The sequence below is a fragment of the Hoplias malabaricus genome, chromosome 5 (genome assembly GCF_029633855.1).
Source record: "Hoplias malabaricus isolate fHopMal1 chromosome 5, fHopMal1.hap1, whole genome shotgun sequence".
In the NCBI taxonomy this organism is placed as follows: domain Eukaryota; kingdom Metazoa; phylum Chordata; class Actinopteri; order Characiformes; family Erythrinidae; genus Hoplias; species Hoplias malabaricus.
The window spans coordinates 40,706,699-40,725,257 of NC_089804.1; the positions used below are offsets into that span (position 1 = coordinate 40,706,699).

At 39.2% G+C, this 18,559-nt stretch overlaps 1 protein-coding gene across 1 annotated transcript; it reads right to left on the reverse strand.

Annotated features, from left to right (window-relative positions):
* Positions 1-1,965: 1,965 nt before the first annotated feature.
* Positions 1,966-18,349, reverse strand: LOC136696323 (extracellular sulfatase Sulf-2-like). Its single transcript, XM_066670605.1, has 9 exons — positions 18,235-18,349; positions 10,350-10,585; positions 9,705-9,944; positions 9,419-9,570; positions 8,827-8,996; positions 6,358-6,508; positions 3,489-3,664; positions 3,231-3,359; positions 1,966-2,026 (listed from the first exon to the last, which is right to left on the reverse strand). Exons 2-9 carry the CDS (start codon positions 10,537-10,539, stop codon positions 1,966-1,968), a joined length of 1,269 nt encoding a protein of 422 aa, XP_066526702.1. The 5' UTR covers positions 10,540-10,585; positions 18,235-18,349.
* Positions 18,350-18,559: the final 210 nt, after the last annotated feature.

Genomic DNA, 18,559 nt, shown 5'->3' on the forward strand with positions numbered 1-18,559 from the left:
TTAAGTAGGAGTAGCCCAGGTGGAACCAATTGCCCCAAATTAAGAGTGCCTCTGTCTCCCTCTAGTGACTGGGGGTGGCTTAGCAGGCAGCCTCGCCCCAGCCCCAGGCAGACCTCTTGCATGTTTTCATGTTTGTTTGTTTGTTTTTGTTTACTTAGTACTTTTAGTTTTCATGCAAGGAGGGAGACTGTTATCCTCCGGCATTTATCTTGTGATAAATGTGATAAATCTTGTGTTTTTTCTTTAAAAGGTTACTTCAGATCATTCTGGAAAAATACTGTTACAGCAACCCCTCTTTGGCCCTCTAATAGTGGTGACCTCCCTCAAAAGACACTGTGACCTCCGACAAAGCTCTGAGTATGCGAAATGGCAGATTCCAGTACTACGCTTTCAGGACAACACAATGATCCACATGTTCCTAAACAGAGAAAAACATCAAAAACAATCTCTAACAAAGAATGAGACAGGACGAGAATCACCACTGATCTGAGCTTTCCAACATGACGAACGCTAAGTGTGGCTGAAAGTCTCCAACCAGTTTGAGTTCTGAGTTCCTCCTCCACTGCTGATGTGAGGGCAGATAGTGAAATGGTCTGTGTACATTTTATTAGTTTGATTTTTAGACTGAATGTAGAATGGAAGAAATGAAAAACCGGCTCACTCATTTGTTTTCCATTTGAACACATGGACACGGAAATGAGAATTCAGTCTGTGGTTTTTGTTTTTGTTTCTGTTTCTAAAACAAATATATGGTTAATTATTTTGATTGGGAATGTGAGTGGGATTAAAGCAATACTTCCACTTCAATGGTCACTCTGAACAATCACCTGTTTTTTTAGCAGCTCCCCACAGTTAAAATAAAAGACCCAGACCCTTAGATATCACTGTGTGCTGTGTTGAGCAACTCTCCACTTTTAAAATAAAAGTCTCAAACCCTTAGACATCAGTGTCGCAGTCACACAGCTCCAGGGGCCTGGAGGTTGTGGGTTCGATTCCAGCTCCGGGTGACTGTCTGTGAGTAGTTGGTGTGTTCTCCCCGTGTCCGCGTGGGTTTCCTCCGGGTGCTCCGGTTTCCTCCCACAGTCCAAAAACACACGTTGCAGGTGGATTGGCGACTCGAAAGTGTCCGTAGGTGTGTGTGTGTCTGTGTTGCCCTGTGAAGGACTGGCGTCCCCTCCAGGGTGTATTCCCGCCTTGCGCCCGATGATTCCAGGTAGGCTCTGGACCACCCACGACCCTAAATTGGACACTTTTGAGTCGCCAATCCACCTACCAACGTGTGTCTTTGGACTGTGGGAGGAAACCGGAGCACCCGGAGGAAACCCACGCAGACACAGGGAGAACACACCACACTCCTCACAGACAGTCACTCGGAGTGGGAATCGAACCCACAACCTCCAGGCCCCTGGAGCTGTGTGACTGCGACACTAACCTGCTGCGCCACTGTGCCACCCACAAGGGGAATCATAAGCTTTCATTTGACACCTCAAATTATTTGTGGGGCAAATACTGGCGGAAGTTGTCTGAACAATGAAAACGTGTGGATAAACGTGGTTACAAGGGACCTGTATAGGCAAATGTGGGCTCAGTTGCTGACCTTGAATCAGGTAACACTAGGCAAGCCATAAATCCACAAATTTGGACATCATAGCATTCAATAATCAAGCCAGATGGGTCCATCATGGGCAGCTCAAATGGGGCCATTTTTTAAGCCATGTTAGCTTGTTAGCTGGGTATAGTCATATACCTGTCCTGGCTGCTTGCACGGGGTCTGATACTCTGCTTTCTGGCAGAGATGTTTAACTTGCTGGTACTTTGGCAGAGAGTTCTCCCTCGTCTCCTTTTTTCTATCTGTTTGCTTTTGCAGAGGTTTCCTAGGATGTTACAAGGGGGAAAGGTTAAACCAAACCCACAGTTACCATACTAAGAAAATAGAGCATAGGCCTGGAGCCCAATTCTAAATACTCACCCTCTCTCTACCAAGAAAGAATCTCTCCAAGCTTTGGCTTTCTTGTTAAAATGAAACCTTGAAACATACAAAAAGAACACCATTTGAAACAAATCTACTTATAGAGCATGTTTGGATATATATATATTTTTATTTGCAGTTCCAGTTTCCCTTTACCACTCATATTCAGACAGAATATTATTAACTTTCTGTTAATAAGTTAATGGAACATTCATAATTTAGAAATGTTATTCTTATATCTGAGTTAAGCACTGCTTAAATACTGTGTACATATATATGAAATTAATATTGAAAACATGAATACAGAATAATTGCTATCCATTCAATAATGTATTATGATATTAAATAATGTATGTGTAGAGCAGAACTACTTTTATGTCTTTTGCATAAGAATTTAACAGAATTCAACACATTTCAATAAGGGTACATAATTTATGATAGTTTAGACAGTAATACATCTTAATAAACGGTTAAGTAATGTTACGATGGAATGATAATTAATACGAACTTGAATTAAGTAGTATTCATTCATTCATTCATTATCTGTAACCATTATCCAGTTCAGGGTCGCGATGGGTCCAGAGCCTACCTGGAATCATTGGGCACAAGGTGGGAATACACCCTGGAGGAGGTGCCAGTCCTTCACAGGGAAACACAGACACACACACACATACATTCACTCACACCTACGGACACTTTTTGAGTCTCCAATCCACCTACCAACGCGTGTTTTTGGGCTGTGGGAGGAAACCGGAGCACCCGGAGGAAACCCACACAGACACAGGGAGAACACACCACAATTCTTCACAGACAGTCACCCGGAGGAAACCCACGCAGACACAGGGAGAACACACCAAATTCCTCACAGACAGTCACCCGGAGAAAACCCACGCAGACACAGGGAGAACACACCACACTCCTCACAGACAGTCACATGGAGGAAACCCACGCAGACACAGGGAGAACACACCACACTCCTCACAGACAGTCACCCGGAGGAAACCCACGCAGACACAGGGAGAATACACCACACTCCTCACAGACAGTCACCCGGAGCGGGAATCGAACCCACAACCTCCAAGTCCCTGGAGCTGTGTGACTGCGACACCGACCTGCTGTTATTGTGACTATTAAATTGTGACTTACCCATATTGTAGTGTTTCAGAACTTACTATATAATTTACTGACAACACTAGAACAAATACACTGCATTTTAATTAAAATATATAAATAAACAAACATTTTTAAGCATAAGCTTTACCTGTTCATTGGTCTATAAGTGTCCAACAGTTTCAGAATGGATTTTCCATCCATGTCTACTGGAATGTCTACTCCAGCAATATCAAGTAGTGTGGGTGCTATGTCAATATTGAGAACTATATGAGGGTTACTGAAAAAGAAAACAGACAATTACCAACCCGAGTGAGAAAGAAAATATCTATTTGCATCTTGCAAACATTTCAAATTTAATTATTAAATAGCATCTTATTTTCATGAACTATCTTTGATCAGTACTCACATGGCACCTGCCTCCACATTGGGGCCTCGAATATAAAAAGGCACACGAATGTCAAACTCATAAGGCATGGACTTCCCCTTAACAAGGCCAAACTGGCCAATATGGTAGCCATGATCAGACATGTAAATGAGGTAGGTGTTGTCCAGTTCTGCCATCTCCACCAGCATATTGTACACCTTTGGATTAAAGTGAAACATAAAGCATGTATAAAAGTATATGAAATAAAGACAATACCTTTCTTGTAGAGTAACATCACTGCTAGGTTTATTTATGCTCTACAAACAGATGCATACTGTTGTGTGGTTAAACAAATTGTACAAAATGATGTCCAACCTGACGAATTTTGTTTTGCAATCAAATTCACACCATTTGTTTCCAGACAAAAGCAACACAATCCACCACAGTAGCATCACTATTAAATGTCATATAGTTGTTAATGGGCGTTTTTGGTTTGTTTCTGATTTTTTTTTTTTTTTTTTTTCATTTTGGGGAATTATTGAGTAAAAAACACAGCTTCTAATATTTTCAGCAAATCCTTAACTTCATTTAAATTTCAGAGCTTCAAAATATTTTATATTAAATGTATTATACAAATACCAACATATCTTAGTATTGTACAGTGCCAGCACATATATTATTTTCATAGACGTGTCATAAGTTGGAAAGTTACCAGTGAATATTGTTACTGGACTATTTGGAGACATACTAAAGCTTTCTAAAGGCCCCCATAGTCCCCTGACCTAAACTGTATAGACCTTAAACAAGTCATGCATGTTAGATGACTGAAGAATATCTTAGAACAGGGGTCGGCAACCTTTACCACTCAAAGAGCCATTTGGACCCGTTTCACACAGTAAAGAAAACACTGGAAGCCACAAAATCCTTTTGAAATTTTACATGAAATAACACTGCGCATAACAGGGTTTTTTTTTTTTTTGCCTTTGTGCTATGTATAAACAAACTATACTGTGTTACATTTATGAAATTAATGAACGACTGCAGAAAAATGAAATAAAATTTCTGCATGCAACAAAATATTTTTAACTCCGAAAAAAAGACGTTGTGTTGACGGTTAAGTAAAATACTCAATGTCTATTTGAGTCCTTGTAGTAATGGGGAAAAAAACGCCGAACTTAAATTTTCCACTGGCAGCAAACAAAAATGCTGTCCTCTCTCTGCGTGCCGTCATTATTTCACTGGCGCCGTGCAGTCAGCGGTCAAAAAGTTCAAGAAACCTCACACTGCCGGGTGTCGCACATTGGAAGTTGTGACGTGTATTAAGAGCGACAAAAATATTTTAAATATTAAATATTCAAATATTTTAGATGTTACAAGATCACCATAATCTTCATAGAATTACATTTTGAAAATGAACGAACTAAAATAAAATACATTTTAATTAAATACTCATTAATTATTTTCAAAAGCTGAGCGGCATCAGAGGGATCAAAGAGCCGCGGGTTGCCGACCCCTGTCCTAGAACAAGAGGCATTCTGCAAAGATGAGTGGAAAAACAAATCCAACTACAAGACTTGACTATATATTTGTCTGGCTACATCAAGTTATGAATTATGTAAAAGTGAGTGTTACTAACTCCATAAAATGTTCAAAGTTTGGTACAGGCCAATCAATCAATCAATCAATCAACCAATCAACCAATGATCAGTCAAGCCCTTTTTTTGTTGGGTTACTCAAAATTGTATGAGTATTGCATTGGTTCACTGTATGAAGGAACCTGTGAATAATAAAATACAATATAAAGTAATAAGCATGATAATACATCATAAAAGGCCACAGCAACACTAGTGAGTAAATGTTGCTAGTTGTAGCTGCTGCTGATCGGATCATAAATAGCCACAGCAACCTTAGTGTTGAGGTGTAGGAGTCAACAGAAATTTGGTGGCTGCAGGTAGAAAGAGAGAGTGGTGGGCCTTATATGAAGCTGTAATGGGTTGGCTCAGGATAGTTGACATATTGTGTATGATTATAATTAAAAATTAATGCTAATTTAAACAAAAAATCAAAAGCAAATATTTTATAAGCAAATGCCCCCAATATCATTTAATATAGAGGGGTTGGACAATGAAAGTGAAACACCTGGTTTTAGACCACAATAATTTCAGTATGGTGTAGGGCCTCCTTTTGCGGCCGATACAGCGTCAATTCGTCTTGGGAATGACATATACAAGTCCTGCACAGTGGTCAGAGGGATTTGAAGCCATTCTTCTTGCAGGATAGTGGCCAGGTCACTATGTGATGCTGGTGGAGGAAAACGTTTCCTGACTCGCTCCTCCAAAACACCCCAAAGTGGCTCAATAATATTTAGATCTGGTGACTGTGCAGGCCATGGGAGATGTTCAACTTCACTTTCATGTTCATCAAACCAATCTTTCACCAGCCTTGCTGTGTGTATTGGTGCATTGCCGTCCTGATACATGGCACCGCCTTCAGGACACAATGTTTGAACCATTGGATGCACATGGTCTTACTGGTGCAATGTGCAATTAATGAAGATTGGCCACCAGGCTGCTCCAATTTAGCCATGACTCCTCCCACACTAAAGTGACATGTGTTTCAGTTTCATTGTCCAAACCCTGTACATAATTATTTTGTATAATATCTGTCTGTGATGCATCTTTAGGAGCTCTTAAGATCCCTTGTCAGGCCTCACACATCTGTTTTTTAATCACTGTGAATAATTCTGACTCAAATAATTCTCATCAAATCTGAATGTTTGCTTACATATTAATGAGGCATTAATCCAACTTTGACATGTTACACTTCAGTGCTATGGACTCATTAATAATGGACTGTAATAAATATTACAATTATCATATGTAGAATGTAATAAAGGTGGAAGATTTCATACCTTTTCTACGCTGTCATCAACTGACAGCAGCGTCTGTAGCCTTCTCCTTTGAAGCAAGTTGGTGAACTGCATGTGAACAGGCTTCATAGGGCCAGTGTAACGCAAAATCCAGTGCTTGTCTGGGTTGGGGGCATAATTATAGCTTGGGGTGCTGGAGGCACAATTAGCAAATACAATGAGTTATTAAAGCACAATCTTGTGAAAAGCTGATCATATTTACCATTAAATTTCCATGAGTTTATTTCATAATTTAAACCCCTAGTGCAGAATCTGCCTCTTGTTTTTAATTAAAATTAATTAGTTGAATAGCTTCAAATGTTCTTATCACACAGTAAACACCAAACACCAAAGATATTTAACAAGTAATCTAATCCATCTACATTTACACAGATTTTTAGCCATCAACACTCAACCATTCTCCAGAAACCCCAAACCCACCCTGCCAGGTGTTTTGAGTTTTTATTCATGGTGCACGACACCCTTTAAATCACAGCATTTTAAATTATTATGAACATGAAAGATTACGTCTTTTAAAAAAATCACTGACAGTTATAGGACAGATACAGCACTGGTGAAAAATAAATGTCCGTATCCATTTGCTCACCACGACACAATAAACATGGCTTTATATTCTACATAATGTTAACACAGAATTCCAGAGTTCCAGGCAATGGAAAGTTTTTACGTAAAGTCTTTGTGAATTCAACACTTTTGGTTTTCCAGTGTTACTTTGACATGTGAGCTGTAGTGGGCTTTGATTGGTGATCTGAGGTCCTTTTAGACAGGGAATAGTGCACTGCAAGATGCCACTCCTCAGGGATTCACTTACAGCCCTTAGCTGGCAGATCAGAAGTGATTGACATCAGACAGACAAGGATAAACTCATTGGGCCTGGATAGGGGAGGGAACACCTGTAAACATGCAGAAATGCTCCAGGTAAGTCCCAATAGTGCACCCTAGCATCCTTCATTTGCATGCGCCCACCTAAGCGTGCAAGGCTTTAGGACGTCTCAGTTATTGTATCTTATTCATCAAAGATGCTCATAAGCACCCCAATGCACATGTTATGCATCCCTCCCTTAAGTCTGCAGCAGATGACTATGTTCAAAATGGCATGATGTAGTGTGCTAGGGTTAACCCTAACCCTAGTTTCACATGGTTTAAATGGTGTAAAAATAATTCCAAGTGGACAATTAGAAATGAATTATAATTATATGTTTAAAATGGCAATTTAATCATTAATCCCCAGCATCTCAGCTCTCATATATTGTGTGTGTGCCATTTGGTTAGGAATTGTGTAAAGCATTATGTTAAGTCTGAAAGACATTGTTTTGTTTTAACATATGATCTTTTATATTGCATATTAATTATTCATTCATTCATTCATTATCTGTAACCCTTATCCAGTTCAGGGTCGCAGTGGGTCCAGAGCCTACCTGAAATCATTGGGCACAAGGCGGGAATACACCCTGGAGGGGACGCCAGTCCTTCACAGGGCAACACAGACACACACACATTCATTCACACACACACACCTACGAACACTTTTGAGTCACCAATCCACCTACCAACCTGTGTTTTTGGACTGTGGGAGGAAACCGGAGCACCCAGAGGAAACCAACGCAGACACAGGGAGAACACACCACACTCCTCACAGACAGTCACCCGGAGAAAATCCACACAGACACAGGGAGAACACACCACACTCCTCACAGACAGTCACCCAGAGGAAACCCACGCAGACACAGGGAGAACACACCACACTCCTCACAGACAGTCACCCGGAGGAAACCCACACAGACACAGGGAGAACACACCACACTCCTCACAGACAGTCACCCGGAGGAAACCCACGCAGACACAGGGAGAACACACCACACTCCTCACAGACAGTCACCCGGAGGAAACCCACGCAGACAAAGGGAGAACACACCACACTCCTCACAGACAGTCACCCGGAGGAAACCCACGCAGACACAGGCCAATCAATGTTTTGCATAACTGTTTTAACAGTACAGTATGATTAATAGATTAATATGCCATCTATGATTTTAAACAAAGTTAAATTATATTAGCACTTCAAAATAAGAATAAAAAAATAACAAAATATGAACATATACCTTTTAAAGGTAAAAATACCAGAGGAGCACTATCAGATGCAAAAAATGTATATTATAATAAACAGCCATTAATAATTTTGCACAGGTTATTCTGGCAACATGAAGTATGTCATTACTGACTCATGTGTAATTACATATTTGCCAGTAATAATTAAGTGCACAACATAATATTTTTCACTCCACTATGCTAAAAATAGAAACTCAAATTCTAAAAGCATGTGTATTATATATATATTATCACTCTATTATGCGGTAACTCAAAGTATTTATTTTAAATAAAAAAGCACCTTGTAAATTGTTTCCTAAACTCTGAATTGACATATCAAGAGATCATATGGTGTATGCTCACATGTGCTGGGAGGAATTTGAGAAAGCTGTGCTGTATTGAGGAGCTGCGTCTTCTGGTCCATGAGGAGCAACATGGCTCAGAACCATCATCACAGGCCGGTGGGGGTAGAGTCTCTTTGACATCCGAAAGTAGTTAATGCTGTCATTTGTGATAATGTCAGTGAGGTAGTCCTGTAATTTGAGATTAGACATGGATATTAGACCTTGGTGTTTTGGTTTATACAAAATTGGCAATTTTTTTCAAAAAACAAAAAACCTTCAACATTTAAATATTGTTGTTGTATAATCTTAAATTAAATATATAGCTTAAATTATTTGCACATCATTGCAACCCGTTCTTATTTACATTTACACAGAGTATCAACATTTTTTTTTAAATGGGGATTGTAGTTAAACATTTGTTTTTATTTTCTCTGGAAGTATTTCAGCTTTGTGGGGACAACCTCAAAAGAGAGGCACAGCAGTGATAGCATAAAAGAAACTAATGGTTAGGTCTCTGTTCACTCATTTTAAGAAATTATTGAGTGTTTTATCCATAAACGTAAATGCTTTAATTATATTCTGTAGAATATTTAAAGGACTTAGTGTAGAACCTTGGGGTACTCCATGCCATGCTTCTCCCGAACCCCATTCCTGCATAAAGTATAGTTGTAGAAGCGTGAGTTCTTCACAAGTGCTACCCATTCTTTCCAGCCAGGTGGCACATAAGAGCCATTGTACTCATTCAGATATTTTCCAAAGAAAGCTGTAAAAAAGAGTAATAATATTTGGGAGTAATTATCAAGGAAATGACAGGAAGCTAAGCACTGTGGGATTTAATTTAAATTATTTGTTTTGTGACTACATAATCTGTTAGTGTATAAAATACTGAAAACTGACCAGTTCTGTAGCCTGAATTGTTGAGGTGTACAGCAAAGCTGTGAGGCTCGTGGTGGGCCTGCCATGAAGGAGATGAACAGTTCTCATTGTTGGTGTAGGTGTGGTGGTTGTGCACATATTTTCCAGTCAGAATGGAGGACCGAGATGGGCAACACATAGGTGTTGTTGAAAATGCATTGGAGAAGTGAGTACCCTCCTGCATCATTATACGTTTAGTTTTGTTCATGGCTAGCATGGAGCCTGAAAGAGTTGGATACAGAGAAAGTGAGTGAGAGAGGGTAGAGTAAAATACAGGGAGACAGAGACAGAAATAGGTTTACAAAAAACAAGAGAACTATTTAAATTATTCCCTGAGTCTTGTCAGATTTCCCCATATGTAGGGGATGCTTGACAATAAATATCAACCCCAAAGAGTCTGAAAGAGTGAAAGAAGCTGGACAAAAACAAGAAGCATAGCCCTTACTTTGCAAGTCCAGTAATGTAAATGACCAAGGGTCTAACACTGAAGAAATACAACGAATTTTGGACATTAAACAAAGTCCACTGGATGTCTTACATCACTGAATGTAATTGGTATGGTGCAGTTTCCAAACTGGGCCAATTTTAGTGAATTTCATAATCTATCAAACCCCTTATATAGCTCACCAAGCTCTATGTCCTGGTCATCTGTAAGAAATAGAATGATGTTTGGGCGAATATCACGCCGGCTCTTCTGCAAACGTGATCTTTCTCGCTGGCCAGAAAGGTACATGGACCCATCAGAAACTAACAGAAAAAGGAGGAGGGTGACTGGTCTCCAACGTGACATTATTCTGCTAAAATGGCACCTCCACATTCCTTAACTTCAATACAGTGAAGGGATTGTTTTGTTGGCAGTGTATCTGTAAATAAAACATAGAATATCAGAAATTAATGATAGGGTATCTTTTGTTTTCAATTTGCCAATTTAAAAGCATCAGGTCACAGATAAAACATACTCATCTCAAATACATATTTACTGATCAAACAAACATCAAAATTTTGTGAAGCACTTTGATAGCTATATATAAAATATAAGAAGCTCTATATATTAAATATATGAATATACAAAATATGTGAATAAAGGACAAATATGCAATTAAAACTGCCAAATTTGGTTCATTCAGACTATTACACTGCCCTAAACAGAAAATAAATATATATATAACAAATGAATTTATAAATAAAGAAAATAAAAACAACCAAAACACTCAATCTTAAGCATGAATAAGGTAAAAGGGGGCTACCAAATATGCAGAACAATAGGTGGACTGTGTGACCTATGTGTACTTTTATGTAACTGGAGCTGGTAAAATGAACAATGAGTATAGAAACATTCATTCATTCATTGTCTGTAACCTCTTATCCAGCTCAGGGTGATGGTGGGTCCAGAGTATACCCAGAATCATTGGGCACAAGGCAGGAACAAACCCTGAAGGGGGCTGTCATTCACACCTATGGGCACTTTTGAGTCACCAGTCCACCTACCAACATGTGATTTTGAACTATGGGAGGAAACAGGAGCGGGAGAGGAAACCAATGCAGACACAGGGAGAACACACCAAACTCCTCACAGACAGTCACCCGGAGGAAACCCACGCAGACACAGGGAGAACACACCACACTCCTCACAGACAGTCACCCGGAGGAAACCCACGCAAACACAGGGAGTAAACACCACACTCCTCACAGACAGTCACCCGGAGGAAACCCACACAGACACAGGGAGAACACACCACACTTCTCACAGACAGTCACCCGGAGGAAACCCACGCAAACACAGGGAGTAAACACACTCCTCACAGACAGTCACCCGGAGGAAACCCACGCAGACACAGGGGGAACACACCAAACTCCTCACAGACAGTCACCCGGAGGAAACCCACGCAGACACAGGGAGAACACACCACACTCCTCACAGACAGTCACCCGGAGGAAACCCACGCAGACACAGGGAAAACACACCACACTCCTCACAGACAGTCACCTGGAGGAAACCCACGCAGACACAGGGAGAACACACCACACTTCTCACAGACAGTCACCAGGAGGAAACCCACGCAGACACAGGGAGAACACACCACACTCCTCACAGACAGTCACCCAGAGAAAACCCACGCAGACACAGGGAGAAAACACCACACTCCTCACAGACAGTCACCCGGAGGAAACCCACGCAGACACAGGGAGAACACACCACACTCCTCACAGACAGTCACCCAGAGAAAACCCACGCAGACACAGGGAGAAAACACCACACTCCTCACAGACAGTCACCCAGAGGAAACCCACGCAGACACAGGGAGAACACACCACACTCCTCACAGACAGTCACCCGGAGGAAATCCACACAGACACAGAGAGAACACACAACACTCCTCACAGACAGTCACCCGGAGGAAACCCATGCAGACACAGGGAGAACACACCACATTTCTCACAGACAGTCACCCGGAGGAAACCCACGCAGACACAGGGAGAACACACCATACTCCTCACAGACAGTCACCCGGAGGAAACCCACGCAGACACAGGGAGAACACACCACACTTCTCACAGACTGTCACCAGGAGGAAACCCATGCAGACACAGGGAGAAAACACACCACACTCCTCACAGACAGTCACCCGGAGAAAATCCACGCAGACACAGGGAGAACACACCAAACTCCTCACAGACAGTCACCTGGAGGAAACCCACGCAGACACAGAGAGAACACACCTCACAGACAGTCACCCGGAGCATGAATTGATCCCACAACACCAGGACCATGGAGCTGTGCAACTATGACATTACCTACTATGTCATCGTGCCCTGCATTATCTTGAGTAATGTTATATTTACTTATTCTTGCAACACTAAACAAAAAGAATAATTTAACTTGTTTACCTAATATTAACTTATACAAACAATGCAACTAATGCAAAGTCATAAAATATGCAAAGAAACAAAAACAAAAATCTATGAGTTTATAAATCTCTTAAATATTTAATTGAGAAAAAAGCTAAAGAAATTATTTGACCATGTGAGTAACTATGGGAAGAGTGTGTGTGAAAATATAGTTTTATACAAGGAGAAATCCAAAATCCAGAGCATGATACAAGTGAAAATACAGCAACACAGGAATACATGTTTAAACAAAGACTAAACTAAGGTTCAGAAAACTGGTCAAATACCAAGCAAAACCATAGAAACCATAGCAAAATGCAATACATGAAAGTAGCATTACTATGTAATGTGATCAAGGAAGAATGGGATTTAAATAGTGTCTCCAACAGGTGTAACACATTAGTGTAAACGTACCTTTACAATTACAACTGTGGTTTTAAATTCCAGTTTTTTGTTCACTAAAGGTACATTACATTCACTTCTCCAGAAGGAGAGGTTAATATATGTTATCTTCTCTTACAGATCTGTGTAATATAAAAGTAAATTATAAGTGCAGCAGAGAAAAGTGATATATAAAATCAACAAAACTTTAAAATGTACAATTATAACAGAATAAGTTACAGTTGTGTTCCCTAATTAAAGGTACAAAATATGCACCGTTGAGGGTGCCACCACAGTGAAGGTTTTTCTAAAAATGTATGTAAGGAGCACTTGCCAAAAGCTCAGATTTTATAACTTATTGCTTATCACTTCATGCCAAACTTTATAATAGAATTGTTGCATAGCTGAAGTTCAAAATTTTTAATTCAAGATTGAAAGAATTTATTATCTAATTTACATTATAATAAGAAATTATATCCACCATCCACGTACAGAAACAGGCTTTACCTCTCAGAATATTTACACCCCTACTGTCCTGCAAGAACCCTAATAGTCCTGCAAGTGTCCTCTAATAGTAGTTCCCAATTAATAGTAGTAGACTAATAGTAGTCAGTACCCAATTTCCAGCTACTGTTTTTGTAGATCACTGTCTCAGTCTCAACCTCTCTTTCTCTCTCTCTCTGTCTGTCTTCACAGGTAAAGCTATCTTGGGTATTAGAAATGTGCTATAAATGCAAATTATTATTATTATTATTATTATTATTATTATTATTATTACTATTATTGTTATGCCTTGCAAAAGACTGGCGCCTGGTACAGGGTGTGTTCCTGCCATGCACCCAGTGATTCCGGGTAGGCTTCAGACCCACCACCACCGAATAGCCTTTAATTATATCATTATCTGAGTACTCAACTATTACTTTGCAATTTATCTTCAAGTGTGCCTGGAGTTTATCATTTTTGAGGAAATCTAATCAATATTCAAGGAGGAGTTCAAATGAGTTTGCAAAAAACATGAAAAATGAACAAAATTCAATATGATTTGCTGTTGGGCAGAGATAATACACGCATGTGTGACATGTTCATAGCAATGTTCTGACAAAAATGTATGAAGATTTGATGAAGGTTTTGGCAACAGCTAAATAAACTGTTTAGGATAAAAACTCATTTAGCCACAAACCAGAAAAACATAAAAATATCTTTAATAGGTTGTAAGTCATTAATGTGTGTGGCACTCTGCAGTCCAGTGTTGTCCGGCATTCCAGAGTCAAACATGCATTAAAAGGTGACATTCATGATTATAATTAAAAAAAAACTTTTTTATAAAATGCAAATGTTGTTTCCTCGCCATTTGCTAGCTCTCCAGTGTCTTTGTGTGCTGGAAACTGGTGTAATGTGTTTACGAAACCCCAGTGCCTGTAAATTAGTGAAAAAAAAAAAACAGTCTCAGTCCAGTATGCTAGGCTTTCTCTCTCTCTGCTCATGAGATAGAAAGGGTATCTGTCAATTTTTAGACAACTGAGAGAACGCTAAACCTTCAATGAACCGAGGTGAGGATTTTGTGCTATTCCTGCTCCATAGGTGGCTAATCTCATACAAATCCATAACATAATTGATTGAGAAAACCATTATGCCTTCACAGTTTATCAGCAGCGTCTTAGAGTCTGTGGTTAGTGGTTAAACGTTTTTGGAGGGGTAATATTAATATGTATTCAACTACAGAATACAAGACATATGCCCTAAAACGTATTTTGTAACTCTTCCAAATACACCAGAATACTTCAACATTCTTGTTCTTCAATATTCAATATTCTTGCAAGGAATATTTAATTAAACTAAACTAATAACAAACAAGCATGGAGTCAAGAATAAAAACTAGAACTTAGTAGAACATAACTAGGAAAGGAACATAACGGTGAACTGGTGGCAATGTGTAAGAAAACGGACAAAGAAACACATTTACACACACAAGAACCGACCAGGGAACACTGAAACTAAGGGACTATATATACACAGAGCACTGACAAGGAACACCTGGGGACAATAACGAGAGGGCAGGACTACAAAGGAGACTCTGATGAGAAGGCGGAGTTAAGGCGGGACTAGGGCGGAGACAGGAAGAATAAACAGAGCCATGTGCTAAATGAACACATGGTGAGGAAAACAAAAACAGGACGTGACAATTCTCTTTTAAAACAATGCGCCATTAACACAGCATATTAAAAAGATGATCCTGTTTATTTCTTATACTGTAGCAACTTCCTGAATCTATATATTTACTCTAAATGAGTGAAGAATGTAAGAGCATTTACACACTCATTTTCAATTGGTTTGCCTGGTTAAATCAAAACACACACAAATACCCCATGACTATTTCCACAGTCAAAACTGTTTTATTTTTCAATTTTGCATAGTATTTACGGTTACTACACCAAATATTATTAGCACTTAATTTAGTTAAGTGCATATTGTGTGGCAACAAATCCTATAAATGCAGCACCAACCCGCATTTTCATTTCTATACATTATAAGAACCATGTTTATTTTCAATAGCCCCTAAAGCCCAAAGGATATGTGTTTGAACATAAAATATAGTTAAGTCCCTCTCTTATTCCCAGACATACAAATAGCTCCAGCACAGAAACCCCAAATAGCTCCAACACAGAAATCAGGAAATTGAGATCAAATCCCTGTATTTCTGTCACAGAGAAATCCCAGATGATATTGTTCGTGCTGCTCCACACTATGTAATGAACTACTTCTGCAAATCTTTGGAAAAACTTTGGGAAAATGGTGAAACTTTTTGTTGGGTAGGTTGATGAGGGGGGAGTGATGACGAATTGGTGGATTTTTGAAAGAATTAATATGCAAAGTAATTATTACTGAACCTTCCCACTTTGTGTGTGTGTGTGTTTTTGTCTGTCTCTGTAATGGGCTCTGTAATACTTCAGGCAAACATTGTCAATTAATACAGTCTCTTGCTACATCAAGAAACTCTGTAATACTAGGAGAAAGTCATACAGCAAAAACACTGCCAAAACCTCTTGGTTCAGTTTCATATCTGATGTTCTGACAGACAGTGGAAACATGATGTAGTCAGATTCAGAGAAAATAACAGCCCACTGATGAAAGATTGTCGGCTGGGTTCTCCTACGGTTCACAACAGACCAGCTGCTCACCTCCATCTAATTCTGCCAGCCTTGGACCCCTTGCCATTAACCACCACCATCTACACCATTACCCACCTCCATCTACTTCTGCCAACCTCTGGCCCCTCACCATTACCCACCACGCTCAATTACACAATTACAACACACTGACTGATGCTTCCAGCACTTTTATTGTGATCACAGATTGATGCCACTATAACCATTATTAACATTGTTATTAACTTTATTATTATTGTATTAATCCCCGTTACTTCCATCACACTTACATCAGTACTCTAATAACCACACTATAGCATAATGACAGACTGAACTGCTGATACTGTTCATTTCTATCAATAGTTTGATCAGAGGAGGATGGGTCACCCTTGTGCATCTTGATTCCTCCCAAGGTTTCTTCCTCCATCCTTGAGGGAAGCCACTTCGCCTTTGACCTGCTCGCATGGGGCTTTCTGATTTGCATTGATACCTGTTCTGATACTAATCCTGTAAAGCTGCTTTGTGACAATGTCATTTGTAAAAAAAAAAGCGCTATATAAATAAATTTTGATTTGATTTTATATGTCCATATATCAGACTGTTCTCACAAACATAGATGGTCACATCTGTCATGGCATGGGGTGTATGCCATGTGTACCCTGTTGTATAAGTGTACAACCGATATAGGGATTCTAGAGAATTATATGCTGCCACCAAGGTAACACCTGTTTCTGGGAAGTCCAAGGTTATTCTAGCAAGACTATTCCAGCCCTGATTGATGGTTTGAAGATACAAAGTGTGTGTGAATGATTGGCCTACACACAGCCTTTGAAACATCATGAGGAGAAGAATCAGACAATGCTGTTCATGGACTGTTGAGCAGCTGAAGTCTTATATCAAACAAGAATAGACAAAAATTCACTTGAAAAATCCTGAGTACCAATACAATTATCAAGCGTATGTAGAAAGATATATGATGTAACATAGTGGTAAATGTGCCTTGAAACTTGTCAGTTACAAAGGAATGTTTTTTCTTTGAACTTCCTCAAGAGAATTAACAAAGAAAATTCTTGTTTATATTCCAGTCTGTTCCTGTGATTCCGATTATGCTCCAGCCCCACTCTGACTCTGATCAGAAAAAATTAATGAACAAACCCTATTAAATCTATAAAACAAACTATTTCATTACATATTACAAAATACCAGTGTTTTTCACAAAATGGGTTTATAAATGATGTTCTGGATGTAAATACACTGCAGGATCCATCAGAGTGTAAAGAGATCAGGTGAAATGTGACTGAGAGGAGGCAGAGTGCAGAGTAAATAATGAACGAAACAGGCACAAATCTTACAATATTCACTACCTCTGCAATTACACAATGATAAACATTTCACACTCATTACATATTCACTTTTAGTGACCTACTTTACCCTTAAGATAATGCTGACCTCATGGGATTAAACACACACACACACACACACCCTGCTCTGAGTTCCGAATGACATGATGAACCTACGGTAAATAATTTCAACATGTTTTAAACTCTGACATCCAAGCACCACTAGCTACATATTAAAATAATGAGTAAATATAACTCTATTCAATCATGTGACCCATACTTTAAAGGGTATGCCCACAAAACAAACATATATATATATATATGACATGACATATGATACGACATATAAAATCTAAATAATATCTACATGATGTACAGTTACTACATTTTCAAAAGATTTAATTTTTAAATGTAGCAAATGAAATATATCAATGTTAATATTTTGAATGTATAAATAGTCTGCAAATTCTATATATTATAGAAATAAACATTCTTTATGGAATTGTTTTTATTAAGATATTTTATCCAATGAAATAAGATGTATCTAAATTGACCAGAGCAATGTTACAGGTTAATAGCTGTCAGACATAAATAGTCCAAAATTTATATTGTTTTGCAATGGTCACTGATTTGTTGCATCAGATATATTCAGTACAACATTCTAACACCACACCACATAATGATAAAGGAGTATGACATCAGTCCTTTGTGCTACTCACAAAACCATGTAGCGTAAAGTAGGGCAGATTTACCTACCACATATCTGGCATCCCTGGAACCTGAAGATCCTTTCTTAGAATCACAGCTGTAGTGGAGCCTGTCTCAGGCCTTGGTGTTCTCTCTGCTTGCCATGTGAGAGGGAACTCTTGCACAGCTCACTGATATAGACATAGGAGGCGTGGTTGCATAGAAGATAAATTAAATAGGCAGATAAAAAGGGAGGGTGGAAGAAGTCTCAATTTTTCACACCCTTTTCAGCTCTCTCTCTCTCTCTCTCTCTCTCTCTCTCTCTGAATCACACACACACACACACAGGTGACACACTTCCATACATATTAATTGAACATATTTTAATTTTTTG

What these genes read in the sequence shown, in the direction of transcription:
- LOC136696323 (XM_066670605.1), bottom strand. Translation starts at nt 10,539, where the DNA reads ATGTGGAGGTGCCATTTTAGCAGAATAATGTCACGTTGGAGACCAGTC. An exon ending in TTGATGACAGCGTAGAAAAG is followed by an intron (nt 3,665 to 6,357) that starts GTATGAAATCTT and finishes TTTAATCCAAAG; the next exon opens with GTGTACAATATGCTGGTGGA. An exon ending in AATGTGGAGGCAGGTGCCAT is followed by an intron (nt 3,360 to 3,488) that starts GTGAGTACTGAT and finishes TTTCTTTTTCAG; the next exon opens with TAACCCTCATATAGTTCTCA.